This window comes from Saccopteryx leptura, chromosome 13, assembly GCF_036850995.1.
Source record: "Saccopteryx leptura isolate mSacLep1 chromosome 13, mSacLep1_pri_phased_curated, whole genome shotgun sequence".
NCBI classification, from domain to species: domain Eukaryota; kingdom Metazoa; phylum Chordata; class Mammalia; order Chiroptera; family Emballonuridae; genus Saccopteryx; species Saccopteryx leptura.
The window spans coordinates 26,826,606-26,854,515 of NC_089515.1; the positions used below are offsets into that span (position 1 = coordinate 26,826,606).

Here is a 27,910-nt window from a genome sequence, read left to right on the forward strand (position 1 = left end):
TTGTTTTCTTGCTTATTCAGTTCACATTGAATGTTCCTCTAGACTTGGAGCTCTACAAGGGCAGATATCTGACTAGTTTTCTCACCATTGTATTTCTGGCACTTAGCAACAGTGCCTGGGATAATGTAAATATTTAAAAACTATTTATTGAATAACAAATAACTGTTATTATTAATAATAACAATAATATGATATGAAAGTGTATAGTGAACTAATACATATTCATTATGTACCAGGCACTGTGCTAAACACTTTATATCAGTGGTCCCCAACCTTTTTTGGGCCACGGACCGGTTTAATGTCAGAAAATATTTTCACGGACCGGCCTTTAGGGTGGGACGGATAAATGTATCACGTGACCGAGACAAGTGTCAAGAGTGAGTCTTAGATGGATGTAACAGAGGGAATCTGGTCATTTTTAAAAAATAAAACATCGTTCAGACTTAAATATAAATAAAACAGAAATAATGTAAGTTATTTATTCTTTCTCTGCAGACCGGTACCAAATGGCTCATGGACTGGAACCGGTCCATGGCCCAGGGGTTGGGGACTACTGCTTTACATGGATTGTTTAATTTATTTTTCACAACTTCTTATGATGATTATTATCCTTAGTCTATTGATGTGGAAGTTGAGGTTCAGAGAGGTTAAGTAACTTGCCCAAGGTTTCACAGCTCTTAAGTAGGGAAGCTAAAATTTAAACCTGGGAGCCTGACTCCAGACCCCATGCTTCTAACCACCAAGAAGAATAAGTCAATCATATCAGGAACAGATGGTAGAATCCATGAGAGGCTGGGGCTGCATACAATAATAGAAAAAATAATAACTATCATTTATATCATATTCACTATAAGACAGGCATTGTAACAAATGTTTTTTCCCATTTAAATCCTAACTACAACTCTATCAAATAGACATGCTCTCTACTCCACCAAGGAGATGACAGAGAGGCTAAACAACTTGCCCAAGGTCACATGCTTAATAGCACTGAAGCCAGACTTTAGGTCCAGACCTGTGACTCCAACATATGTAGGCTGAACCATACTCCCTCTTCTGGAAATTTCTATGTTAGTAGTTGTTTGTGTTTATTACTTATTAGGGCATGAATAAGTTTTCCCTTCGTTCTTTTTACATCCTTGATCTGGACAACTAAGCAAATGTGTAATGTAGACAATTAAAAGAGACTGCATGTCGCTATGATTCTAAAGATGCCGACCCTCTTCCCTGTACATGCCATAGTTGTCTTTGATAAGCATCATGTCTGTGTTACAAAACCACAATTTTAGGTTAAGTTGTCTCGTTGTCATGCATTTTATATGTACTGGTAGATTTGGGAGTGTAGATTTTCCAAATTCTCTGTATCTATCTATCTATCTATCTATCTATCTATCTATCTATCTAACCATCCATCCATCCATCCATCCATCCAGTTTCCAAGCATGTACATGATTATGTAGAGATACTGCAAGCAGATGAGCTTCTCAGTTTCTATATCTTTAGAAACTATTTCTATGATTAGTGTGTCTTTATATTCATATCTGCTCTAACACATTAATCCAAGATTAATAATACTGGATATATTTATTGAAGCCAACTTCATGAATTTCTGCCCAGTTATGCTTATTTCTGTCAAATATGTAAGCCACAATCATACATGGCTCCATACCCATTACTGTTTTCTTCCCAGGGTGTTTGAGATGCTCACATCACAATCGTGTTTTTATATTGGTCTGTGTACCAGTATTGATGTGCATAAATGTGCATTTGTATACCTGTGTATCTTTCTGTCTATGGCCAGGATGGGGTGGGGGTAGTGTGATGTGGAAATGAGAGAATTATTAAATGCCAAGTAGATATGCAATAAATTCCATTGATTTTTATAAACTCTAACTTGTCTTCAGTCTCCTTCCATTCTTTATCCTGGGGGCATTGCAACAAAAACCTATTTTAAATACCTTTACTTCCTCCTTCCCCCTCCCCCAAAAAGTGTCAATATTTTATTTGGATTTTTAACTTCGCTCCATAACAGTTGTTTGACCTCCTGACTCGTGCGAGTCACATAAATTCTGGGACTTTATTCAGGAGCCATGTTCCTGCTATTGAATAAGCAATTTGGGAGGGTGAATTAATGACTTGTGCTGTTGCTGGAAAGTCCCTGAAGAAATATTAAAATTGCTTGCAGACTGAATCGATAGTCAGTGAACACCCAGCAAGAGGGCTTCGGTTCTGGAATGACCACGGAAGGCAGGGCTGGGTGGAAGAAGGGGAATTCCTGCACCCAGCTTGGCAAGCCCCCTCCTAGCCCACCCCACCTTTCTCTCTATCCCTGGAGCTCTGTCATTTCCAGTAACAGCAAAGTCTGATTAAGCCTCAACCCAGGATAGAGTAGATTTGTCCTGTCTCGTGAAGCACAGGCTCAGGGGACAGTTTACTCGCTTACTAGCAATGAGAGCCTGGAGGCCGTGTTGGAGGTGATAGTCTGGACACATCCACCTGCTGGAGAAATAGGATGGCACCGCTTTCTGGCAGGCTGTGCTGTGCTTGGAGATCAGGACAGCGCTGGCTTTGGGGAGGTCGGGGCTATGACCATTTTGTGCTGAGTACACAGAGGGTTGGGTGTTGCCTTGCTGGCTCCATCTCTTTTGTGTCGGACCAGGGCTGGCTATCCCTCAGATGGCCACATGATTTCAGCCTTTGTGTAGGGCTGTGCCTGTGGAGTGGAGAGTTGGAACTGTGCTGTATTATAGTGTGCTGCATTGTGCCGACACATTCCTCCAGGAGCTGGCTGAAGGTTTGTTACCTGGTGTTTTGTGTTATTGTATTGCGGTGACTGCACTTTGTGTAACACTGAGTTAGAGGAATTTAAGTATTGTTTGGTGGCAATGTCTATGTTTCTGCTTTGAATTATTGTGTTTGCTGATCATATCAGCATCCTTTTTTTTTTTTTTTGTAATGTATGTCTCAGAGATTAGGTTAATGGGTGTCTCCTTGGTGATGTGAGTTGAGTAATGACGTTGCATATGGGTGGTGGTGTATAATTTGGTAATTGCTCTCTCGGTGTGGCTGTGGGGGAGAAGGCCCACCCTGGCTTTCTAAAACTTTTCTGGCTTAGTTATCTGTGCTACTCCTTTCCAGTACAAATGCATAGTTCTATTTTGCTTGGAAGCAAACTTCCCCTGCTAGACGAAACAGTTCTGACCTTACCCCACTGACACAGGTCCTGGTGCCGCCCTCCCTCCATCTGCCTAATTTGGAGAATTAAGCCCCTAGGCCAAACCCTATGCCTGTTGAGAGTCTAGATCCCTGATGGGGCTAGAGGAAGCTGGCTGGGAGAAAACTCCCCAATTTCAATGGGAAATTACAACATCAACTCTGGTTTCAAGAATCCCCAGTTTGCTCCACTCAGAGCTCTGGCCATCAGCATCTTCTTCCTTCCCAGTGTCCCCAGACGACGTGGCTCAGCACTCACAGAGCCACACATGCACCATGGAAGAGAACAGGAAAAAGTACTAGACATGACTTTCTCCTAAGGTGCAGGATTTCTGTTCTGAGCTTGTAAGTAAATGTATAGCACTTCAAAGTATACCCCAAGAGATTACACATGCCTGCACTTCCCTTGATCAAGAGTTGATATGAAGTATGAACTAGTGGATAAGCACATGGGTTTCAGAGCCAGTATTACATGGATTCAAATCTTAGTTCTGCTACTTAGCCCATGGCCTGAGTAATTTATTTAACTTCTCTGTACTCCTCATCTATAAACAACCCTACAAAGCCCTATGGGGTTGTTCATGAAGCTTAAATCAATTAATACATGCAACACGCTTATAATAATTCTTACTGCGGTGAGCAGTTGTTAATTGTTACTATTACTATGAATATAAGGACTTACCAAGTAAAGCATCCATAAGGTTGGCCTATGCATGTATACATGTGTGCTAATATACATGAAACCCTAAGATAAATCAAGGTGTCTGTGTGAGCTAAGCAGAGAAGTGCAAAAACTATAGTCAGCTAGGGCCAGTCAGGTGGGGGCAGGAGGTAGTTCTCTTCTTGGCCTCTGGTCCATCTGGATAGCATCAGGGGCTGGGCATGGACAGAGTCCACCACTGCCCCTCTCCATATAGAGGGCTACAACCAGTCCTTGGGAGGATGAACAGGCAAAAAAAGGAAGATGGTGGCCCGTATACATTTTATACTTCTAAAAAAAAAATTAAGGATGACTGAGCTCTCAGAATTTAAATTTAGATCACTTAAATTACTTAGTTCCTAGTTTAAAAAATCAGGACCTTTACCAGCTAATAGATGTAAATGAGGAATAATGGAATCTAAGTGTCAAAATTTTGAAACTAAGCAAGGGGTAAGAAAGAAATCAAATCAAATAACTAAGTGAATGTTAAGGCATTTGGATGTGGATCTTGCAGAAGTCCATTGAGCTGAATTCGGTTACTGAACTAGGCCAGAGGGACAGGGAGAATTTGGAGCCTCAGTCTCATTACATAGGCTTTCCCTTAAAGACGGGGAGCCAGAGCACATCACCATGAGTTTGGGAAACTTTGGTTTCCATCAGAAGTGGGTTTAACAGCATGCACCCTGGGTCCCGACTTCTGAAGGGTCCCGCAAAACCCCAACTTTACATTTTTTCCTAATGCAACCAACCAAGTTTGGTTTCATATGTGCAATTTTAACATTAATAGTACATAATATTTTTTACTTATTTAAAAATATTGTTAACATGTATTTTTATTTTCCCTGTTTCTCTCTTTTTTTTTTTTTTTAAGGGGCCCAATATTTTCTTCTGCGCCTGGGGCCTTAACCAACTTTAATGCACCTCTGGTTTTCATTTTTGCTCTTGCTGGGCACAGAGTACAAAGGAGAATTTGCAGATGCCCAGTTAATTTGAGCCATTGCATTGAATACAGTAAGCCCAAAGTAAACTTTTCTGCTTAATTTTTTTCCTTAAAATCTTTCATCCCTCAGCAATGGAAATAGCCATAATGATGACCAGCCTCCCATGTGGGACAATTTAGTAGACAGATTTGGTTTGAATATATCAAACACTTGCTCACTTCTTCCTCTCCTCTTTCTTCATCCTTTATCTTCTCTCTGTTTCCTCTCCTGTCTTCCCCTTCTTTTCTTGTTTCCCTCTCTTTCTCTTTTCTCTATGATATTTAAGAATCAGAGGAACCCTTCAAACCCATCACATAAGGAATTTTTTCCATTATTGTTTCATTTTATCTTTTAAAAAACCCTACAAAATGCAAAGCACCACAATACATGAAAATGCTATGAAGCCCAGAAAATGCCAACCGTCAACTCTTCAAGCAATAGTAGGCTCATCACAGAGAAGGAATGTACAGTCATACGTAGTTCACACACACATACACGCACGCACACACACACATGCACACGCACATGCACACACACACAGAGGCAGGGCTCTCAAGATGGACAAAGGGGGGAAATTATATATCTAATTCTGGTCAATGGTCAGATAACTGAGTTATAGAGTTGTTGCTTTTTCCTGGATGTACCCAGAGTAGCCCCCCTTCCCAAATCCAGCTGGGCTTAGAGCAGACCACAATTCTCCCTGGTATTCATGATACACAATTCTGTTCGCAGAATAGCCTTTTGGCTCCTCAAGCATTTTTATTGAAAAGATTTTCCTCTTTATGCACACTAAAGCCGGAACTCATGCACGTGGACATAGACACATAACAAGAAATATACACTTGATGAATACTATTGCCATAATAATAACTAACATTTATTGAGCACTTGATATCTGCCAGGTGCAATCCTAAGCAGGTTTATGTAGACTAACTCATATAACCCTCACGAGAACCTATGAGAGAGCTATAGAGTTATGCCCATGTCAGATGAGTGAGGAAACTGAGGTCCAGAGAGGATATGAAATTTACCTCTAACCACGCAGCCAGTGAGTAGGGAAGCTAGACTCAAACTCTGGCAATCTCTCCCTGGAACCTACTTTCTTAAATTTTCTTTTTTTTTTTTTTTTTGTATTTTTCTGAAGCTGGAAACGGGGAGAGACAGTCAGACAGACTCCCGCATGCGCCCGACCGGAATCCACCCGGCACGCCCACCAGGGGCGACGCTCTGCCCACCAGGGGGCAATGCTCTACCCCTCCGGGGTGTCACTCTGCCGCGACCAGAGCCACTCTAGCGCCTGGGGCAGAGGCCAAGGAGCCATCCCCAGCGCCCGGGTCATCTTTGCTCCAATGGAGCCTTAGCTGCGGGAGGGGAAGAGAGAGACAGAGAGGAGGGGGGGTGGGTGGAGAAGCAGATGGGCGCTTCTCCTATGTGCCCTGGCCGGGAATCGAACCCTGGTCCCCCGCACGCCAGGCCGACGCTCTACCGCTGAGCCAACTGGCCAGGGCCAAAATTTTCTATGCCACATGGGTTTATGTGAATTGCCTCACACATAGCAGGTGCTTAGCAAAAAATTTCTGAATGAATGAATGAATGAGTGAATGACCATATCTACTAAGACCCCTGATATTTTTTTTCATATAGCAACATGGGTTCCCTTGTGGAAGCCAGGCCTAATAGACAGCTTAAACTTATCTGGACAAAGTGACTTGCCCTCCCAACCAACTTTCAGGTGAAAGTGTCCATCAGCTGTGCTGGCTCAGATACTAATGCTGTAAGCTCCAGCTTTCCACTTGACTTTCAGGCCAAGCCCCCCTCCCTTCAAATCAGAAGGGAGACTCAGACGCACCAAAGATGCTTTCTAACCACAATATTTTGTTTCCTATTTTCCTCTTGCAGACAAGTGTTTCCCAATGAAACAAAACACCAATGAAATGAAAACAGGTGTTAATTCTGTGCCTGGATAAAAACTAAGAAATTCAATCAATTACTTCGACATCTCAAAATCGCCAGATACCTGACATCATATCGACAACCTTTAGTAGATGATTGACTAAAGGTTTTGGTTTTCATCCAGATGTTTGGGAGTTGCCACAGCCCTTTACCTGTTTGTCAGCAAGTGCTCATGGATTTCTAAGAGACACAAGTGAACACTAAAGAGAAAAAAAAAATAACCCAGAATAAAACAGACTAAAGAGGACAGGGGTAGCAGCTATTTGACAAAACTAGTCAAGCGGACTCCATTCTGGGAATGGGTTGCTGCCTTGGAGATTCGTTAGAATCTGCCAGTTCACAAGAGCCTCGTGTGCTTAAAGACCTTTAAAAACCTTGTAAGGCCGATCCTTGACTGTCTACAGAACTGGACCCAGTCAGATCCCGCGCAATGGAGCTGAAGGATCAGTTCCAGCATCTGATAGAGAAAGCCCATGTTGCGGCTGCCCACCCTCTTCACACTGACGTGGTCTCATCTGCTCTCTGGATGCCTACCTACGTGCCTGTGTGTTTAGTATCTCTCCACATCAACCGTCTGAGCTGCAGATTTTTGCAAAGCTGGCGTAAATCTGGTTTGTGACTTTGTACATATACCTCTATTTATGATTTAGTGCTCTGCCTTTTATCATCTCTCCTACTTCCATTTTCTTTCCCTCTCTACTTTTTAATGCTATTTACAGCTTCCTTATCCATAGAGCAGCACAGCAATCTTTCAGTGTCTCTACTGATATACCCAAATGATTTTTCTTACCCAGGTTTTCTCTCCACTTGACTTAATTTATGTCTTAGTAAATAGGAACTTTAGGTCGTTCCATTCAGTAGTACTTAGGGTTATCGCCTTTATCAAAGGGATCATGGAAATAAAGGACTCCTTGCAAGGGACATTTGTTTATTCTTATGAGGGACTGGTTCTCCCTACGTGCAAGAAGGCTATGTGCGTGTGGGCGTGCATGCACAGCGTCCTCTGTTTGTGCCACTATGCTCTATTGCCCTATGTCAATGCCACTTGGCACTGGCAGGAAGAGCCCGGTGAAACCATAATATGGACAGCAAGCGACCCTCAGACTGCTGGAGATAGATCCAGGCCCTGGGCCCTCCCTGCTAATGACCATGCAGTTCTTTTAGGACCAGGCTCACATATGCTGGCCTGGCTGCTCCTGCTTCCTCCAATATTTCTTCCTCCCACACACACCCTTCACCCCAGAGCTGCAGAGGAAACGGTGATGTTATTCATAAGCAAGGTTTTGGGGGATCTCTTCTGCTAGAAGTGTGAGTTGGAGGGTAGGAAACCAGGACGATGCCTCCCTATATTTCTGGGACATCTATTACCTTTTTCTCTTTCTCTTCAATTCTTTCCACACCTTCTTCTCACTTAGAACTCTGTTTGCCCTTGAATGCTGGCCTCTCCCTTCACACCAGAATGTGCCCCAAGAGAGACAGTACCTGCATAGAAGCAGGTACTCGGCCTGACAAGTCTGGAGACCAGAGAGGCCAGCCCATCACTCCACTCCTGGAAATAAATCCCATTGTATTTGCATTTTAATTTTCCACATAAACAAAAGCCCAGAGTACTCGCTTGGGCAGCATCACTGGATGAATTTAATTAGAAATGAAAAGTTTATAGGGCCCTCTTTAATGCGATTAATGCTCAGTTAACATTTATCACATTCATATGCTGGAATCGCCTTTTCTAAGCAGCCACTGGCCATGAAATGAATTTCTCTCAACTTTTTTTTTTTTTTTTTGCACCCACTCCAGGAGGTCATCTCCTAAGGAGTCTGTCTGTACTGCCCTCCAGGCTGTCTCCTGGGGCCAGGAAGTAGCTGGTCCTCAGAGCCAAGTTCAGGGAAAGTGGGAACAGGGAAAGAGGCACAAGAGTGTGCAGGTGTGGAGGGCAGGGGGCATAAGAATGAGGTGAGCACTATTTCTAGGAGGAGCCAGACCTGAACCAGGGTGGTACCTTCTGCAAATACCTGAGTGCTCCATGCAGCAGACTGGCTTAAAGACTTTGGAGTCTCTTCCCTAACAACAACAACCACAAAAGACCCTTTTCCTAACACAGACACCCAGGGCATTTCTGTGGTCAAAAATCAGGTTTCTGCTAGGGCTAGTCAGTATCAATCATATCTGGCTCTCAGTTCTCTCTCTTGTGTTTGGCCATCTCTCTTCAACTCTTTTCCCTGTCTCCTCCGGGGTCCTATTAGACTGCCTCTTCCAGGTCCAGGGCAACTGGGCCGGAAACCCCAGGCTCGGCCCTGGGGAATACCTCCTTTTCTCTGGCTCTCCCAGAGGCCAGACGGCTACGGTCAGTGGGAAGGCCGCCTGCCCCGGTGTCAGCTCCTTAGGGAGGCGGAGTGGAGTGGGGGAACATGAAACCTCTATTGGTCTCCAGGGGAATGATGGCCTTCCTTATCTTATCAAATTCTCTTCAATCTTCAATTAGAGTTTACTGAGATTGGCCTCCTAACCAAAACCAGCTAACCTGAGTGATGATGAAGAGAACAGAGAGGAAGGAGAAGTTATAAAATGGGAGGAGAGAGAGGAGGTATTTTTTCTGCAGATCATAAAAGGAGATAAATAGCTTGGTCTTTGTTCCTACTTATATGCACACTCCCTTTGCAGACCTCAGCGGACATGAAAATGTAGTTGCTACCTGTTTTCCTAGTAGTGTGCTACACACACCACACTGGCATCACACACAATTCTACACCCTCACCTCTAGTACAGCAAATGAATGTGTACATACTCACAAACTGTATGTGTCAGAACTCTCTAGGTACCTGACTCATCAACCCAGCCGGACAGCTACCATCCATTCAACCTCACATTTTCCCAATAACATTTGCTAACACCCCAAATAGGCAGGCCATCCAAGTAACAGCAGAGGAGTTCATTCTGGTCCCAAACAATCCATTCAACTGGAAGCACTGTGAATAGTGAACCACTAGCTCTCTGTTCGATAGGAATGACTTCTTTTAAGAGCTCCCTGGAATGCCAGGGCCATTTAGACAGCTTCTCAGGGCACAAATGCTATGCTCAGCTAGATATCACAAGCCCACACACTCTTTCCAAAACAGAGCCACACAGAGGCCCCCAACACATAAGTCAACAACTTTTTTGGGGGGGTACGATACACAAGGCAGGCACCAACTTTTCTTCTAGAATTAGGACAAAAGAATAAGGGGCAGACGGAAGACCTTCTGCCTGACCATCTCTGTGATCTGCCAAGCTGGATACTGCCCAGGAGGCCCCTGATTTCCTTTGGCTTTTTTCACCAGCCCAGCAAAGACCCTTGGCCCAGGGGCTCACGAGTGCTTGGCCACTGCTGATCTTCCTTCCCGCTCTCCTCCCCTCTGAGTCCTTCCTCTCTCTGATTTCTTGACCTTACGGTGCCTACAAGGTGGGTACAATTTCTTTTCCAGCCTGTTGCCCTGTCCCTCAGCCTTTCTTTCTCTTCCTGCCAAGAGCTGCCAGGAGCTGCCAGGAGTTGCCGGTCATGTCCTCCAGCTTCCTCTGTCCCTGGAAGACTGCAGAGGGAGCTCACGACAGAGATACTCAGGCAGAGGCGAAAGCAGGCAGAGAAGGGAGTCTGGAGCAAAGCTAGAGGGTCTCTAGTCCAGAGCACCCCGGAGGTGAGGATCTCCCTTCCTCTTGGCCTCTCCCACCTGCCCTCCTGCCAGTGAGCAGGCTGGAGCCGCCGCACTGCAGCAGTCCGACAGCCCGTGCAGGCCTGCCTTGCGGCGTGCTGCCTGGTGCCGGCAGTCATGAGCTCCAGGTCCTGTGACTTTACCTTCCCGTGCCACTTCTTTTGCTCTGCCACCTTTCTCTTCCCTGGCTGGGCTCCTCTTTTCACCTTTACCATCCTCGAGCCTCCTCAGTTGGTCTACCAGCCTCCCAGAGCTCTGGCTCCCTCCAACCATCTCCAAGACTTTGCAGGGCTAACAAAGGCCCTTGGCTCAGATGCACAGAGCCCCCCACCCCCACCCCCGCCACCACCACCTTGAAGCTTCTGTTTCTCCCTGCTCTGCACTCTCACCATACATTCCCAGACACACTGGTCCAGGCTGAGGCAGGTCTGAGACCTCTTCCGTTCCCTGTCAGCTCCATCACTTCCCTCCTCACTCTTCCGGTCCTCAGTCTTACTTTGTCCTCCCCTTTCCTTCCACATTGTACCCTCTCCTCTCCCAGCTAAAGAGAGCATACCCCCTCCCTCACCGCTCTTCCTCAGAGGCTTCTGGACTAAGGAGCTCAGGAAATGTCACATTCGCCTGCACCTGCGCTGAGGGTACTGCTCCAGTCTGAAGCAGGGAGATAAGTTATGTTCAGTTACACGAACTGGGGGCTGCAGACTGCTGGCCAATGAACTGAATCAGGTCTGAACATGTGTTTTATTTGGCCAGCATAGAGTTTTTTGTGTTTTGTTTTGTTTTTTACAGAGACAGAGAGAGAGAGTCAGAGAGAGGGATAGACAGGGACAGACAGAGAGGAACGGAGAGAGATGAGAAGCATCAATCATTAGTTTTTCATTGCGACACCTTAGTTGTTCATTGAATGCTTTCTCATATGTGCCTTGACTGTGGACCTTCAGCAGACCGAGTAACCCCTTGCTCGAGCCAGCGACCTTGGGTCCAAGCTGATGAGCTTTTTGCTCAAGCCAGATGAGCCTGCGCTCAAGCTGGTGACCTCGGGGTCTCGAACCTGGGTCCCTCCACATCCCAGTCCGACGCTCTATCCACTGCGCCACCACCTGGTCAGGCAGCATAGAGTTTTAAAAAACCAAATTATGGCCCTGGTGGTAGAGCGTCAACCTGGTATGTGGAAGTCCTGGGTTTGATTCCAAGTCAAGGCACACAGAAGAAGTGATCATCTGCTTCTCCTCCCCTCCCCCTTCTCTCTCTCTCTTCTTCTCCTGCAACCATGGCTTAGTTGGAGGAAGTTGGCCCTGGGCGCTGAGGATGACTTCATGGCCTTGCCTCAGGCGCTGAAATAGCTCCATGGCTGAGCAACGGAGCAGCCACCCAGATGGGCAGAGCATCACCCTATAGGGGCATGCCAGGTGGATCCTGGACAGGGCACCTGCACCTGCAGGAGTCTGTCGCTCTGCCTCCCTGACTCTCACTTTAAAAACAAACAAACTATACTGCCTCTAGGTCATGCCTGCACATTGCCGCTTCTGTTTGTCTAGCTCTCACCAATGGCCTTCTCCGCTGCAGTCCTTAGAGGCATTTGTGCTCATGACCCCTAGAGCCACACGGCACCTCCATCACTGCCCTTCACCAACACATTTCTTGCCAGTCTGGACTTTGGGGCACTACTTTTCTACCCCCTCCATCCCTAAAATAAACCTGACTTCTCTAGAATGCCAAGGACTCTCTGTTTCTCTCTCTCACACACACGAAAAATATAAAATATCTTCTTACCATATTAGCTCTTTTTTAAAATTAAAATTTTTTTATTGATTGTTTTTAGAGAGAGACAGAGAGGAATGGAGAGAGAGAGAGAGAGATCAATTAGTTGTTCATTCAGGGGTTGATTCTTCTATGTGCCCTGACTGGGAATCAAACCTGCAACCTTGTGTATCAGGAAGATGTTCTAACCAGCTGAGCTACCCAGTCAGGGCTTATATTAGCTCTTAAAATGAAAAGAAAGAGTCCAGTTATTTTTGTGGTTGTTGAAGATAAGCTACAAGAGAAACCTGGTTCGATGGCCTCTCCTGTCTCCCTCCCTTTCTCCTTGAGAGTTCCCAGGTCCACACATGGCCTTTCTTCTCTTCCAGTGCCAGGCCATTCTGACACAGGTGGGGTCCCACAACGCCAACAGCCCCTTTATGCCCAGCTCTCCCCAGGAGATTCCGGGCTTCTGCCTCTGCCATCATGCCCCTCCTTGGCCTCTTTCTCTGGTTCCAACTATGCATTTCTTGTACACAGTTTCTTCTTTCTTACCCTGGCACCTGAATTACTGGAGAAGGGTTTGGAGGCTGGAACTGGGGCCTGGCACCTGGGAGAGTTCTGCAATGATTGTGTCCTACTGCTGCCGCCATGCCTGCTGCTGGGGCACCTGCAGCCCTTGCTGGGTCACTGCATCGCAGCTATACAGGAAGGGCGCCCACTGGGAAGAATAAGTTTTTGGCTGTTTATGCAGTTGGTCCCTAACTAGTCCTGTCAACTGGTCTGGGATTCAAGTTTTGAAGTAAAGATGGAGAGTTGATCAACCAATTCTTCTCCATCACAGTGGTGGCATCACTATAGCAAAGTCCCTCCTATTGACGGCTAATGGGACTATGGAATGTTACAGCACGCATAAGAAAGAAAGAAAGAAAGAAAGAAAGAAAGAAAGAAAGAAAGAAAGAAAGAAAGAAAGAAAGAAAGAAAGGGAGAAAGAGAGGAAGGAAGGAAGGAAGGAAGGAAGGAAGGGAGAAAGAGAGGAAGGAAGGAAGGAAGGAAGGGAGAAAGAGAGGAAGGAAGGAAGGAAGGAAGGAAGGAAGGAAGGAAGGAAGGAAGGAAGGAAGGAAGGGAGAAAGAGAGGAAGGAAGGAAGGAAGGAAGGAAGGAAGGAAGGAAGGAAGGAAGGAAGGAAGGAAGGAAGGAAGGAGAGACAGGAAGAGAGAGAGAGAAAAGGGAAAATTTGGCACCAGTTTGCCCAAATTCTGAAATAAAGACTCTTTGGCTCAGCCCTATAATCACCCAATGGCCCGGTGACTGCCTTACTGATTGACCTGATGGGCCCAAAGACAAGATGTCCAGCCTTTGTCTGTCACTGCAGGTCACATCCTATAGGCCTTCTTCCCTTTCCTCCTTTTGGCCTCAGAACCCTTTCACCAAAGAGCAGATACAGGTTTGTGCGCGCGCGCGCGCACACACACACACACACACACACACAGCAACAATATCAACCTCTATGTCTATAAACCATCATGAATATATTCAAATGACACCTTTACAGCACCAAAACAAATAACTTTTTCAACAGGAAGAAAACATCTCAATCCAGTAGTTGACTCGTAAGCACATAAAGCCAAGGTGGTTTAATTTCCCACCTGTTTAATATTTAACTTGTTATTTGCATTGGTTGTGAGACACTGTTTCCCACTCCTCAGATCTGTCAGGGCCCCTTCTCTCTTCTCTAGACTCACCTACATGGCTGGGTGAGCTGCACTGGCCATAGCTGTAACCGCTTCCCCTACAAGAATCTGAACTCTGATGCCTGAAGCAAGGAAGGAGGCACAGGCCAGATTAATACTTTGTTACATCCTTTTAAAGGACGGGAAGTGAAAAAAAAATTCTTTCCAGTATACGCAGTTCCTTTTACTATCATGACTTAAACTTTCAACTCCAGGTAGCAGGAAGGAGGGGCTAAGGGCAGACCTGAGCATTAAGAGGCAAAGTTGCAGAATAGCTAGAACTAGGAAGCTGGGAGGGGACAGAGGAGCCCCTGGCTTAAGATGTTCCTATTTTATTTTATTTTATTTTATTTTATTTTATTTTATTTTATTTTATTTTATTGTGACAGAGACAGAGAGAGGGAGAGATAGGGACAGACAGACAGGAAGGAAGAGAAATGAGAAGCATCAATTCTTCACTGTGGCACCTAGTTGTTCATTGATTGCTTTCTCATATGTGCCTTGACCAGGGGCTACAGCAGATCGAGTGACCCCTTGCTCAAGCCCGCGACCTTGGGCTCAAGCTGGTGAGCTTTGCTCAAACCAGATGAATCCACGCTCAAACTGGCAACCTTGGGGTTTCGAACCTGGGTCCTCCGTGTCCCAGTTTGACACTCTATCCACTGCGCCACCGCCTGGTCAGGCTTAAGGTGTTTCTTTATCAGTCCTGCTGAGAAGACTGGGAAGCAGGACCACTATCCCGTGTGAACCGATAAGGGATTGGTTCTTGAGCGCAAGCTCTTGGTGGTGGGTGGGTGGGGTTGATTCTTCTTCTGCACCAGTTACTACTATCACCACTCTTTCTCTGGAAGCTGTATCGAGTCCACAAGCACATACTATCACATAAACAACCACATGATCCCATGTGTACCAGAACAAGCCTATTTCCCAACTTTTCCCTCCCACCCCAACTTTCAAAGGTGCCTTTCATCTTCTAGATCGGTTTTGCACAATAATTCTCCCCTTGTGCTAATATGCTCACAGAGCCAATGCTCTCCCCTACCACATCCTCTCCCTCCCCAATATTCCCTTCTCCAGGCACCCTGTTTCCCTTTTCCAGGGGCTTCTCCTGCCTGGCCCCATCTCCACTTGGCTAATTCCCCCTGTGGCCCCTGTATTGAACTGTTGTGTTGTCCATTTCCCTGTGACAGGGCTCTGGTTACAGAGTTATTGATTGGTTTTCATGCAGACAGATGGGCCCTTCCCGAGCTCCCATCGAAATCCCTGCCTCTATGGGCTGATTGTTGCCTCTCAGAGTGTAGGATTGCACTGGAGACCACCCTCCACGCAACCTCCATGGCCCAGGCTGTGGACGGTAATAAATGGAGGCAGCCTGAGCGATAATAAAAGCAATTGAATGGGTTACCTGTGCAGACACAAGATTTATGCCTTCTCATTTTGATGTGATTGTTTTATTGAGTTCTCAGAATAGTTATGACACTATTTATTTATTTATTTAGGGGGTTCCCTTTCTTTTCTTCTTTGCATCACCTTTTAAAACCCACCTGGAGTTTTCATGAGAAGCAACCCTTTCTGTCTGCCTCTTCTCAAGAGTTGCCGGTTGAGGTAAGAACTCAGGGCAGCCAGCCATTGCTCTCACCTGAAAGCCATTCTGTAGCCTGAATGCCCACTCTGAGCCAGCCAACAGGGAAACAGACCAATACAACTGCTGGCCAAGAAGTCTAAAATAACTCGGAGAACAGAAATGGCTTTTCAGAAGGACAACGCCAGCTCATTTCAAGGAATAAGAGGACCAGCTGTCATGGCTGTTTCCCATGTTATTCCAGTAATGAGTGACCTCAGCAACAGGAGACCCTCTCTGGGGAGGGACAGGTGAGCAATGCTTCTCAGACAGAAACTGACATATGTGTTTGTTGTTTGTGACCCAGTTTGGTAGGCCAGGGGCTACAGAAGGCAAATTCCTTGTCATTTTTCTCATTTCTCTGTGGGGAGAAGTCTTTTTCTTAGCCCATCAACTTGCCTTGGCTCTTTGCCATGCGACCAACAGCCCTGACTACCAACTAGCGGCAAAAGTGGGAAAAGCTGTGCTTTTGGACCAGCTTTGTGCCAAGCCAGGTCCAACAGTCAAACGTGCAATGTTCTAGAACCTGAGCTTCAGGGAGGGAGACACAAAGCCTAGGCCTGAACTCATCTTCAGCATTCCCTTGGCTAGGTGAGTGGCTCCCAGCTTATCTGAAAAGACCTTTGAATGAACACCTGGTAGGCCACTGTCGCCCCCCTGCCAGAGCTCTGATGAAGACCTGTGAACGACCAATACAAGATGGACTTCTCTAACAGCACCTGGACTGTATGCAGCCTTCTTGAAGCCAGTGTTGCCCTTGTGAAGAGAACGGATGTGCTTCCTTAGAGCCAAACATGCTAAGAGAGAGTGTGGGTAGCAGGTGATGGGTGAGAAATGGACCGGGAAAGGGTCCATTCCAAAGATCTAGGCGCAGAAAATACCCTGGTCCCAGAGTGTGGGGCAGGCGGAAAAAGTTAGGAGAGTGACGGCCTTCCTATCAGCTCATTCCAAGAGAGTGCCCTCAGGGGATCCTCAGTAACCCTAGACTCGACTGGAGTTTGTGCCTGTGCTTTCAAAGGAGCTGTATTTTCTGCCCAGAGCAACAGCCAAACCAGAAGGCTTTTTGGCATATAATCAGGAAAATCCCCCCTACTTAGTCAATTGCGATATAACTAGATGACTTTTCCCCTTTTAGTAGCATGGATCTCCCTCCGTCTCTCCCTCTCCAGGCCATTTCCCACACCAGGTTTATAAACAGCTGCAGCGGCAGGCAGTGCACAAGCTGAAGAACTGGCAACTCGTGCTCCGTGATCAGTTACCCGATATTGAGAATAACTCAGATGCTCAGAAATGATTCACATGCTAAGCAATCCAGTTAACCCTCTGGATTTTTGACAGTGGTCTCAGGGGGTGGGGTCAGGGTGGGGGTGTGAGGCCTCCCTGACCTACTCCATTGGGTCAGAGAAGTAATTTCTACGAGGATTTGCCAATGGAGAATGTGGGTTGGCTGTACAAACTTTTATCGTGACAGGATCAGAGAAAGCCAAAACCATTTTAGAGCATGAAAAGCAATTTAGTTTATAACCGTAACAGCATATTTCAAGTGCAGCGACAGCATCTGTTTTGAGAAGAATATGAAAAACCTTATGATTTGGCTCAGGTGGGTGAGCATGTGTGGACATCCTTTCTTGCCAAACACCGGCACATGTACACACTTACTCATAACGGTTATAAAGTAAGTACTCGACACATGTGGGCATCTCACCAACAGTAAAGCTCAACTCAAGAACTGCCTATTCCCCAATGCACCACATGTTCTGCACAGGGAAAAATTTCCAGGCTCTTCGCACAGTGAGTGAGACTTCCCAAATTCCTGACATCACCAGCACCAACAGAAACACCTGCTGTTATCAGGCTTCGGGGTGAAATAACACATCTCAGATAACCCTTCCCCCTTCAGAGCAAAGCACCTACAGGGTCGCTGCTCAGGGCACGGGACCCAGATACATCCCTCCAGCCATGACTCGGCAGCACACTGGGAAGCTCCCAGAATTCTTTCTAAAATAGTAACCATGATAGGATTCTGACTCAAAGCAAAATTGAGAATACCCTCATGCTCTTTGTTGACAAAGCAAGCTGGGGAGCCTAACTGCTGACCCAGGGCTGCCTGCCCATGTCGCCAGTGGCTTCCCTGTTCCCCTCCTCTCACCTCCTCTCCATCAACAGCAACACCTGCCCACTGATGGCTATTTCTCCAAACCAAAGAAAGCCTCCATGCTCCTCAGGGGACAGGACTCCACAGAGCAGATTTTGCAGCTGTCAGGGCAGTCAAGCTGAGGTGGTTCTTTTTCACACTCTCATCAAATGGAGACTCACTTTTTCTCCCAGTTCTGACAGATGCACCTCACGGCCTCTGGAGTTTGGTCTTGGGGTCACCTGTCCCCTGTTCTCCATGACTTTTCAGGATGAGAGCATTCCCAAACTTTTAAACTGTCTTGCCTGTACATGGCTTGGGCTCCTCCGAAGCAAATCCCATCACTGACAAGAGCATTTCTCTTTAATGATCTCCAGAACACCATCACTCAGCCCCAGCACCACTTCACCTCATAGACGCTCTCCTCCCAAAACTTCATTCCCAACTTCAAGCACCAGCAGCCAGGCAAGAGGCGAAATCTCCAGGTGGCTCAGAAGACAATACCTTGTCCCCTTTTCTTCCCTAACCACCACTCCTGCCTCAGCCTCAAAGCTTCCCCAGTCTCCTCCTCTGGATTTTAAATGCAAAAGACTCATTCCTCTCCCAAACCACCCAGTGTCTTTCTCCAGCTCCTTTGGAAGGTGTCTGAATGTCAAACGCTATGCTTTCAATACCTAGCTGAGCCAGGCCCAGGGAGCTGGAGGGTTTTTGGAGGGTGTATAATGAGCTGATCAGTATTATGTTACCCTGTTCATAACTGAATAACCATTTTAATACAGATGGCACACACTGGGATAATTTCTGGGGTCGCCTTGCAGTACGTTACAGCACGAGTGTGGCAGAGGGAATCTTCTTTAGCCAAGGTACATTCTACTAGCTAATTTTACCTGCTGTTTTCAGGATGATTTGGGATAATTCCATATCATTTGCAAAATATTTTTTAAAAACCCCACAGAACCTTGATATGTGATGCCAGTTTCAGAAAAGGGCACCATCTGAATTATTAGTTGTCCTGATAATGAGCCATTGAAGAAGAGTGCAAAGAATAACAAGGGTATGAAACCCTTAACCCTCATCTCATTTGGGGATTTGCCTTAAAATGGGGGGTAGGGGTTGAAAGGCTGGCCAAGGTTTTCTGGAACTTGTACAGGGTCTCTGTTAGCATCAGGTTTTACAGTTCTGTGATGTTGAAGCCATCCTGGATTGCTACATCCAACTGCTGGTTATGTGTGCTGTACCCATGACAGATAGACACATTTGCACGCTGGCTAGGTATTATATACACGGATAGAGTGTGCACATGTGTTCTTTCAGGGGACGTGCTGGAGTGGCATTGAGATTGGGAGCCAATCTTCCGCTATGATATGTCAAGCTGACTCCAGCCTGTGTCATCCCCATGTGCCTGAGCCTGTCATCAGTATGCTCTTAGGCCTGGACAAAGGCCCTCCAGGTGGTTAGAGGCATCTCCTACATTTCAGCCTCAGCATCCAGAGTTCTCCCTGACTGGCATCTCTCTCCTTGTCCAGCTTCTCTAGTCCCTGCCAATTGCTGGCTAGTGGTTGGCATTTGCTCCACAGGCCTGGACACTTCTGCTTGTAGGCCGGAAATTTGTGCGAAGCTGGCTAGCAAGGCCCGGGCTCCGGGGAGGCAAGCTTTGTGGGAGTTGGCAGGGAGGGTAGGGGAGCCAGGACAGGCTGTTGCCCCTGGGGAAGGGAGCATGCTTTTAGAAAGGGAAGTCTGTTTGGAGGCGATGAATAGACACTGGTCATTTTAAAGGCTTCGGCTGTGGGCTGTGATTGTCTCTAGATACCGAGGCGCTTAATCTTGGAGTCTTAATTACCACAAACAGTTGGATTCATTTCCAGGACGCCGGCGGGAGAAACCTGGCAGGGAATACCCAGTCCTAAGCTGGAGACAGCCCTGTCTGTCTGTCTATCTTTCTACCTCCCAGGTGCCCTCTCCCTGCCCAAAGACTTAAGGACTAGGAGTGGGGGAAAACGGCAGAGGCTGGAGAAAGAACCAAGATCCCAGGATCACATGGTGGGGTGCCTCGGTGGGCAGGAGCTGGGAGCTGGAGTCCTGCCCTGCAGCTCAGGGTGACTTGCTCACCTGTTGATGGAAGAGACGCTGGGCACGGTGTCATTGTCGCAGATGCCCTCAGCCAGGAGCCGGTCACGGATTTCCCAGGCAAACATAGTTGGGTTCTGTCTCTTGTATTCAGCAATCTTGTCCACCACTTTGGGGGTTGCCACTTTGGGCTTGGAGCCACCTATCACTCCAGGCTTGATGCTGCCAGTCTCGTAGTACCTGTGCGAGGAAGGCCGCGGGGGGTCAGCGAGAAGTGGCCTGGCAAGGGCAGGGGGCTGTAGGTTCTGGAGCCAGAGCGCTGAGCCAAGCTCCCGCCCAAGGCAGTCTCGCAGACGGAAAAGGCCCAGCGTGGCTGAGCCGGCTTCCAGAGGGAGCTTGGCTAGGGCGAGGGAGGGACACAACGCAGGATGAGGGGGAGGGGGGGGAACACTGCCTCCCGGGAGGCAGTCATGCCAAGGGCTGGGTGCACACCAACCCGAATAGGCGCCCCTATGAGTGAAAGCCCGACCTTGCATTCGAGAAGAGCGAGAGGAACAGCACTTCCAGGCCGGGGCAGACCGGGGCTGAGGCACCACCTCCAGACCTTTCCCACTAAGTGCAGACACCCTAAGTGTGGGAACCAAGGCCCTCCTTCTGCCTCCCCAATACTGATGTTTCTCATCTTGGGACCTGCTTTCGCTCCTCTCCCTATTTCTCCAATCTCCCAGTCCGCAGAAGTGCTAGAAGAGGTGTCCCCTGCCCCTTTCTGAAGAGGGGAATCTGGTTGCCTCCCCGTGAGGACCCCGGAGCTAGGCAGGCGCTGGATGACCCTGCTCCACTCTCGCTCCTGGGGCCGCAGCCCTCTGCAAAGGGAGCAGCTCTCCAGGCGTCTCCTGCCACCCCCAGTGACGCATTTCCATGTCCCGTTGGCACCCTCAACTTTTAGCCAAGTCTTCGGACTGGAGACCCCCAGACGGCAGGGTAGGAAGCAGAGCATCTCCCTGGGGCAGCTCCGAGGCCCTCACCTGCCCAAGATTTTGCTGACACAGCCGTGGCTGACCCGCAACTGCCGGGAGATGTCGCAGGGCCGCACACCCTGGTGGGCTAGCTCCACGATGCGCTGCCTCACCACGTCGGGCAGGGGCCGGCCGTTCACAAACACCCCCCCGAGCTGGTTCACACCCCCGTGCCCTGCTGGGGAGAGACAAGAAAAAAACACAACACCCCACACGCGGTAGGGACCAGCCATTAGTCAGGGTTCGCGGCCCAGGACGTGTGAAGGGAGCGGACAGAGCAGAGGGGCACGTTCCGGGAGCAGTGGGAGAGAGGGTGGCCCGCGGCCCGCGGCGCGGAGGGTGGGGAATCGGCGCCCACGGGCGGGCAGGGGCGCGGGGCCTCGGGTGCCGGGCGGGGGGCTGGGAAAGAGCGCAGCTCAGAGCCCAGTGAGACACAAGGGAGGAAGGGAAGGAAGGAAGGAAGGGAGACGCAGGGCAAGAAAAAGAGAGGAGAAGCGGGGAAAACAGCAGAGGGGAAATGAATGCCAGCGGAAGAGGATGGAAAAGAAAGGAAGGGCCGGGCTGAGGCTGGAACCTGCGCGGCGCGGATCCCGCCTGAGCCGCAGGCAGGATGGGGCTGCGGGTGTGTGCGGGGCGCCGTGCTCGAGAGCGGGCGCTTCTGGGGTGTGGGCCCGGGCGACCCTGAACACAGACAGGGACACCCCTAGTCCTCGACGTCCCGGGTTTGCTCTCTACCTTTTTCCTTGTGTTTATTTTTAATCGAATTAGAGTTTTCCTACCTCTTTCTCTGTGTTTTTGTTTTGTTCTTTTTATTATTATTATTATTATTATTATTATTATTATTATTATTATTATTGGGAGTTTTCCTTTCCTTTTTTATCTTCAGATATCTGGAGGTCCATAGCTCCCTCTCGCCTCTCTAGTGTCTGAAGTTCAGAGAAAGCCCGGCGGAGGCGGGAGGGCTGAGAGGCAGAGAGCCGGCTGCGCTCGGAGACGAGGCCGCGGGGAGCGACCCCGCGCCGGTGGCAGCAGCCGGGAGCGCGGGCTGCGGGGGCTGCCCGCTTGTCGCGCCGCGCCAGGCTCCGGGCTCCGGGCTCCGGGCTCCGGGCTCCGGGCCGCCGCCTGCCCAGGCCGCCGGGGACAGGTCGCTCTGCAGGCTGAGGGCTCGCGGGGAGCCCTGGGCAGCCACACCGGGTCTGCGCGTCCTCTGACCCCTGAAACCTCGCAGCGGTGCGGACACCGCGCAAGCAGGGCATCTGCTCGCCCGGCGAAGAGGAGGCGCCGGGCCTCCTCCCGGACTCCGGTCCGGGCTCCCAGCCTCCGAGCCCAGGTGGCCACCGGACACCGGGCCCCAAGGCGCTGCCCGGCCGCTGTCCCTGGCCTAGCGCGGGCTAGAAACCCTGCGCCCGGAGCGACCAGCCCTCAGCCGCAGGGACTGATCCATCCGGACGCAGAGACTGCTGGCGGTCGAGTTGGGCCGGACCGGACCGGCAGCCCGCAGCCCCTGCCCTACCGGCCTCAGGCGACTTTCGGAGAAAGCGGGGACACCTGCGTCCCGCTCAGTTCCTTCCCGTCCCCTTCTGGGGGGACCCGGAGCGCAGGCGCGCAAACCCCGGGGAGAGGCCTCGGGTCTGGAGGCCGGAGGGTCCGGGACCCCTTATTCCACCCCCGACCCCGTCCCCACCGGCTCCCCGCCTCCGGCCCCGCTCCTCGCCCTCCCGCCCGCCGACCCGGCCATCAATAATTCAGGCCCCGGGAGAACTCGCGTTACCGGGATGAAAAGGCGGCAGCTGCGGGCAGATTAGAGATGAATAATTCAGCCTCCCCGGGCTGCGGGCCCGGCCCCTCATCCCCGATCTCAGGGGTGGGGACGGAAGGGGCCGCGGCGGGAGTCCGGGGCCGGGGCCGGAGCGGACCCTGAGCGGGGCCTGGGCTGCGCGCCGCCGCCGGCGCGACTCCGGCTGCGGCTCCGGCTGCGGCTGCGGCTCCGGCCGCGCGGGTCTCCCCTCACTCCGACCGCCTGCGGGAGCTCGCCCGGCTTCCCCTGAGGTTTCAAGGTGGCGCCCCTGGGCGGCCGGGACTCGGCGGGTCCCCGCGGGGTCGGCCCGAGCGCAGAGGCCGGCGGGCTGCACGGAGACGGCGCGCAGACCCGGGTCCACCCGCTCGGAAAAGAAGCCCGCATTTCTGGCCTGGCTCGCGGAGACTCGCGGCAGCCCGAGGCCCCTGACTCGGGTTTCCTGTGCTTGGATATTATTTAGAAAAATAGATTTTATTCCAGGGGTCTTTTTTTAAAGCTCCCCCTGTTAACACTAAATAATACGCTTAGAGAAAAACTCAGCTCATCCTCCCTGGCTCTTATCCGAAGCACAGATCCAAGCTAGTTCTAAAAAGTTTCCATGTGAAAAGTTACAAATCATCCTTAATTATTAATCTACAAAGGAGGAGATGTTTTTATTTTGAATCTAGCTTTAAAAAAAAAAGCCTGGAAAAAAAATCTGTTTTCCAAGCTTAAGACATACAACATGAATTAAATTAAAATTTAATTAAAATAACTTCATTTCTTTTTTTTATTTGTTTCTTTTCTTCCCACTTCTTTTTTATTTTATTTTATTTTTTGGTCACATCTTTTCTGTTTTCTCTCTTTTACTTCCTTCCCGTGTTAGGATTTCTCTCTTCCACTCCTCATCGTTGGCATTTGCCTTCCTTTTGTTCTTTCTCCTGTATTTTCTCCCTTTGCCTACCCACCGGCCAGCCCACTGGCTCAGCCGTCTGCACCAGGGAGTGGGAGGTGGGCAAGGAGCCTCCAGAAATAGAAGCAGAGCTCTGCTCTGCCCAGGTGCCTCCTGGAAGCTTCCTCTACTCCATCTCTTGCTGACTTCGATTTCTCCTTGGAGCCCCTCTCTTTGTTTTTAGAGCATCTCCCTGGGAGAGGCGAAGAAAGATGACCACCATATCCTGCCAATCTCAGACTCCCAACTCAAGAAGGAAGAGAAGGGGAAAGCGAGAGGGGGTAGGAAAGAAAAGAAAAGTAAGTCTTTCGAGCTAGCCTACAAGAAGCCTCGGCCGGGCTGGCAGGGCGAGGAGGCGCTGGGAGCTGAGGGTCAGAAGGGGGCACCCCCCCCATCCAGGGCACCCCCCAGACTCTTCTGCCTAGTTGTCCTGACACTGAGGCTGCTCGTGCTCTGAGTCTTATCCTAGACACCCGCACGCTAAGTAGGAGAAAGGTAGAGATACAGGGAGGAAGAAGTAGGCAAACAAGGAGAGAAGGAGGGAGAGAGAGGAGATAGAGAAAACACAACACAAACCCTGAAAACTGCCAGCCCCTGAGTCCCCCGTCTCTGGCAAGAGGGTGACCAGGGAATGGGGTTCCGGAGGGAGTGGGGGGACGGATCCAAGACTCCAGAAGAAGCACGTGAGAGGAAGGAAGGCGGGTGATGGGCACCAGGAAAGGGAGGTAGGCAGGTAGAGAGGTATGGGTGACAGAACGCAGGAGAGAGACCGAAGGCTTTAGAAACACTGGGAAATGAAAGAGGAGGAACGAACAGGGAGACGGGGAGAAGCCAGTGTGGCCTCCAATGTGGGACCTGAGCACCGGGGACCAGTGCCACGCCAGGACGGAACCGGGTTGGGACGGGGAGCCCCGAGCTGGGACAGAGGCCGGGCGCGGGTACTCACGGTGCATCGCGGAGAAAGGGTCTGCTTTGCAGTGCATATCCATGGGGAGGCAGAGGAGCGGGAGCAGCGCGGCCGCCGCCGCCGTGTCGCCTCTCAAACTCAACTTCAGGACTTGAGGAGAAAAGGGAGGGACGGTGGGGGTTGGGGGTGAGCGGGCGCCCAGCTGCTGGGGGGCGCACGGGGGCAGGGGGCCGCGGCGCTGCTCTCTCGGCGGGGACTCCTCCCTGGCCGGCCAGAACTGGCCACCGCAGCGGCCGCAACTTCCCACCGTCGGGGCGCGGGGCTGGGCCGTCAGCAGAACGGCCCCGAGGCGGCGGGCCGGGCCGCAGGGACCTGGGGGCGCATGGCGCGCGCGGGCGCTACGGCCGGGGCGGAGGCTGGGATGGGGCGGCGGCTCGCTCAGCTCCTTCGGAACCCGGTCATCTGAGAGGCGGCAGTCGGAGAGGGCGAGGAGCTGGGGCGGCCCGAGGGCATCGGGCGGGCAGTCGGGCCGCTCCAAGTGCCGGTGAGTTGGCGAAGTTGGTAGAGAAGTAGCAGCAATCCTTGGGATGTCCGAGCGGGTGCCTCTGGGAGGGGAGAGCGCGAGCCGGGCCCCCGCCCCCGGAAAAGGCAGGCGCTCGCCGCCGCGGCCGCGGGGCCGGCAGGCAGGGAGGGAGCCGAGCGGCGCCGGCAGCGCGGGGCTGGCCCCGGGTGCGTTGCGGCTGCGAGGAGACTCGGCCGGAGACTGGAGCCTCGGCTCCCGGGGTGTCTCTCTCTAAAAGCTGCAAAGTCCCCTCCAGACCTCCTCCCCCTCCCCGCGCTGGGAGATGGATGACTTGTCAGACAAAGGCAATAGATTCCACCACTCTGTGATTCGCCAGCGCCGGAGCCCCGAGCTCCGGCGAGGAGGGCCCCGCGCCTGTCACTCCGGTGCCGGCGAGGGGCGGGCAGGGGAGGGGGAAGCGGGAAGGAGGAGGGAGCGGCGGGCGAAGGGAGCAGGAGGGAGGAGAGCGGGACAGGAGGAGGGGAGAGGGGAGCCCGGGATTAAAACTACACTGAGAAACGAAACTCGCCGATAAGATAAACGTTAGATAAGGATAAAGAGCGGCCAGTCCAATGAATATTCAAGCGTCGACAGAGGGCCGCGCGGCGCAACGCGCTCGGAAGCCACACTGGAAGTCCCAACTCACCCGGCCCTGCCATCCCTCGGCCGGTGCCCGCGTGGGCCACGCCGCCCCGAGCCGGGTCCGCATCCCTAGTCCTCAACCCCCCTACTTTCCGCTCTGAGTTCCCTTCCGCTCCGTCCTGGTTCTTCCTTCCTCTATCTGGTCCTTCCCTTTCGCCTTTCCCTCCTAAGGTACCTCCCCACCCACGCACCCCTAATTCTCATTCCGGGGCAAAGTGCCCGGCGGTCAGTCCTCTCCCGTCCCACGCGCGGCTGCGCATAGGGCTCCCCTAACTCCCCTGCCCATTGGGGTCTGTGCAGAATTGAAGTGGAGACCTAAGACGTGGACCCGCGTGCCTCCGTGGGACCCGACAGACAGCAGCAGAGCCCGAGGACTGGGCCCCTGGGGTGGCCCGGGAGGAGGGCTCGGGAGGGGGACGGTGCAGAGCGGCGGGCCGCTGGCGTCAGAGAACGCGGGAGAGACCAACCCGGGTTCTCCCCGGCTGGGGAGAAGAGGCTGCTAGTGAGGCTGAGCGCCGCCGCGGCCGGCTCCGCGGACCCCGAGCTCGCCCAGGGCGCGCAGCGCGCGCGGCCAGGCCCCGCTCCTGCAGGAGCCGCGAGTCCAGCCCCGCGGCCCTCGCCCGCACTTGCTCCCTCTCCCGCTCGGGTCCGCTCGCACGCACCAGGCAGGAGAGGCAGGCCCTTTGTCTCCTAACTGGTTAAGTACAGAATATCCAGGAGATCTTTATGAAATATTTTTCCCTCGTCTCATAAATCATCTTGGCACTTCAGCTGATGTTTTAACTCTCTCTCCCTCCGTCACTCCCTCCCCCCCGCTTCCCTGGGTCTGCTGAAGGGCGGCTCGGGGAAGCCCGCGCTGCGCCCCAGCCTCCCGGTCTCGGGGCTCCTCCGGCCCCTTGCAGACCCGGGCTCCCGCAGAGGCGCCGCGGACTCACGCCACTGGCCGGCTGGCCGGAGCCCAGGCGGCAGCCGAGATGGGGGTCCGCACCTTCCCGACTCACCGGGAGGAGACTCCTACTGGGCCTCCTGTACCCACGTTTCGGGGCGCCCTTAATCCTAGGGTCAGTCTCAGTCCGACAAGGTTCCGAGTCGCCCACTCCGTGAGGACCCGGTCTGCTAGGATCCTAACATTCGCCCTACTTCCTGGATCATCAGCCCGAGCCCGATTCGCTTTAATCCACCTGCGGAGTCACTTCTGGCAGAAAAATCTCCTCCCCACCTGCCTCGTCCCTCGCAGCCCCCATCTCCACTTCCCTTGGGTTACCAAGATGACTCCCCGGGGCGGGAGGTTGAAGGCGAAGGGTCCGGCCCCGAAGGTCAGTCTCTTCCTCTCGAGACCTGCAGATGGCGCTCCCGGGTTTGCTTTGGCCTCACAACCCCACGAACACGCACTAACTTTGTGTGGGAAGTGAAAAAGGAAAACAGTTCTTGCAGCCTACAGGGGAAGTCTCCCGCTCCCTGGCCTGGAGGTAAAAGGTCAGCTGGCACAGCGTCGGGCTGTCTTCAGGGAGGTCCCCAAAATGGGGGGGGGGGGCAGAGGCGGAGCATGAAGGAGGAAGGGTCCTTACTACGAGAAACTCAGAACCCAGAACTCCAGGAGTCCTTTGCCCCACGTCTCCCAGGAAGACGTGGTCCAGGAAGTTGTCTCGGGGGAGGCTGAACTATTGTAGGAGCAAGACTGTGGGAAGATTCCTCTCCACACCAAGACTCAGATTTTTCTAGAACCAGAGGGACACATCCCTATGTTACACATATGATGATGAAGTGTGGGTGCAGACAACAGGCATTTCTAAGAGGCACTTTCACCTTTTGTAAAGAAGGATACTTGATTTACAAAGCATACGAGAAGTTGTCCTTACACATCTATCCTTCACATGTACCCCTTAAGAAGTGAAGACCTTTCTATGATAGTCTAATTCCCAGGCAGCCCCTGAGATTCAGAACTCCACCTACTCAACGCACCCCAGCCCCTCCTGGGACCCTTTCTCCACCCAGTATGACACTAGCTGGGACGCTCACCCTCCCACCAGGCCAGCCCCTGACACCTTCCTCCTTAGCTCCAGCCCTTCCTGGGTCTAGAAAGTCAGAGCCCTGCTCCCTGGTGCTTTTAGCCAAGGCTCTGCCTTCTCCCAGGGCTCCAGGCTGAAGAGCTGGCCTCTCCCTCTGATGCTCCCTTTCTTGTTCTTCCCTTTTTTTCTTCTATAGAGCCTGGTAGAGAAGGAAAAAACAAG

At 51.1% G+C, this 27,910-nt stretch overlaps 1 protein-coding gene across 12 annotated transcripts in view; it reads right to left on the reverse strand.

Moving 5' to 3' along the window:
• PAX2 (paired box 2) overlaps positions 1–27,910 on the reverse strand; it is a 95,002-nt gene that overhangs the window by 59,852 nt on the left and 7,240 nt on the right. For 5 of the 12 annotated variants that reach the window (XM_066355208.1, XM_066355217.1, XM_066355215.1 and 2 more), the window contains 3 exons: positions 24,515–24,625; positions 20,849–21,017; positions 19,866–20,063 (listed from right to left, as the gene is read on the reverse strand). In XM_066355208.1, the coding sequence (XP_066211305.1) occupies positions 19,866–20,063; positions 20,849–21,017; positions 24,515–24,625 (478 nt within the window). Of the gene's footprint in view, positions 1–19,865; positions 20,064–20,848; positions 21,018–24,514; positions 25,253–27,910 lie in introns of those variants that run through there. The other 7 variants (XM_066355212.1, XM_066355218.1, XM_066355207.1 and 4 more) reach the window with 2 other exon arrangements.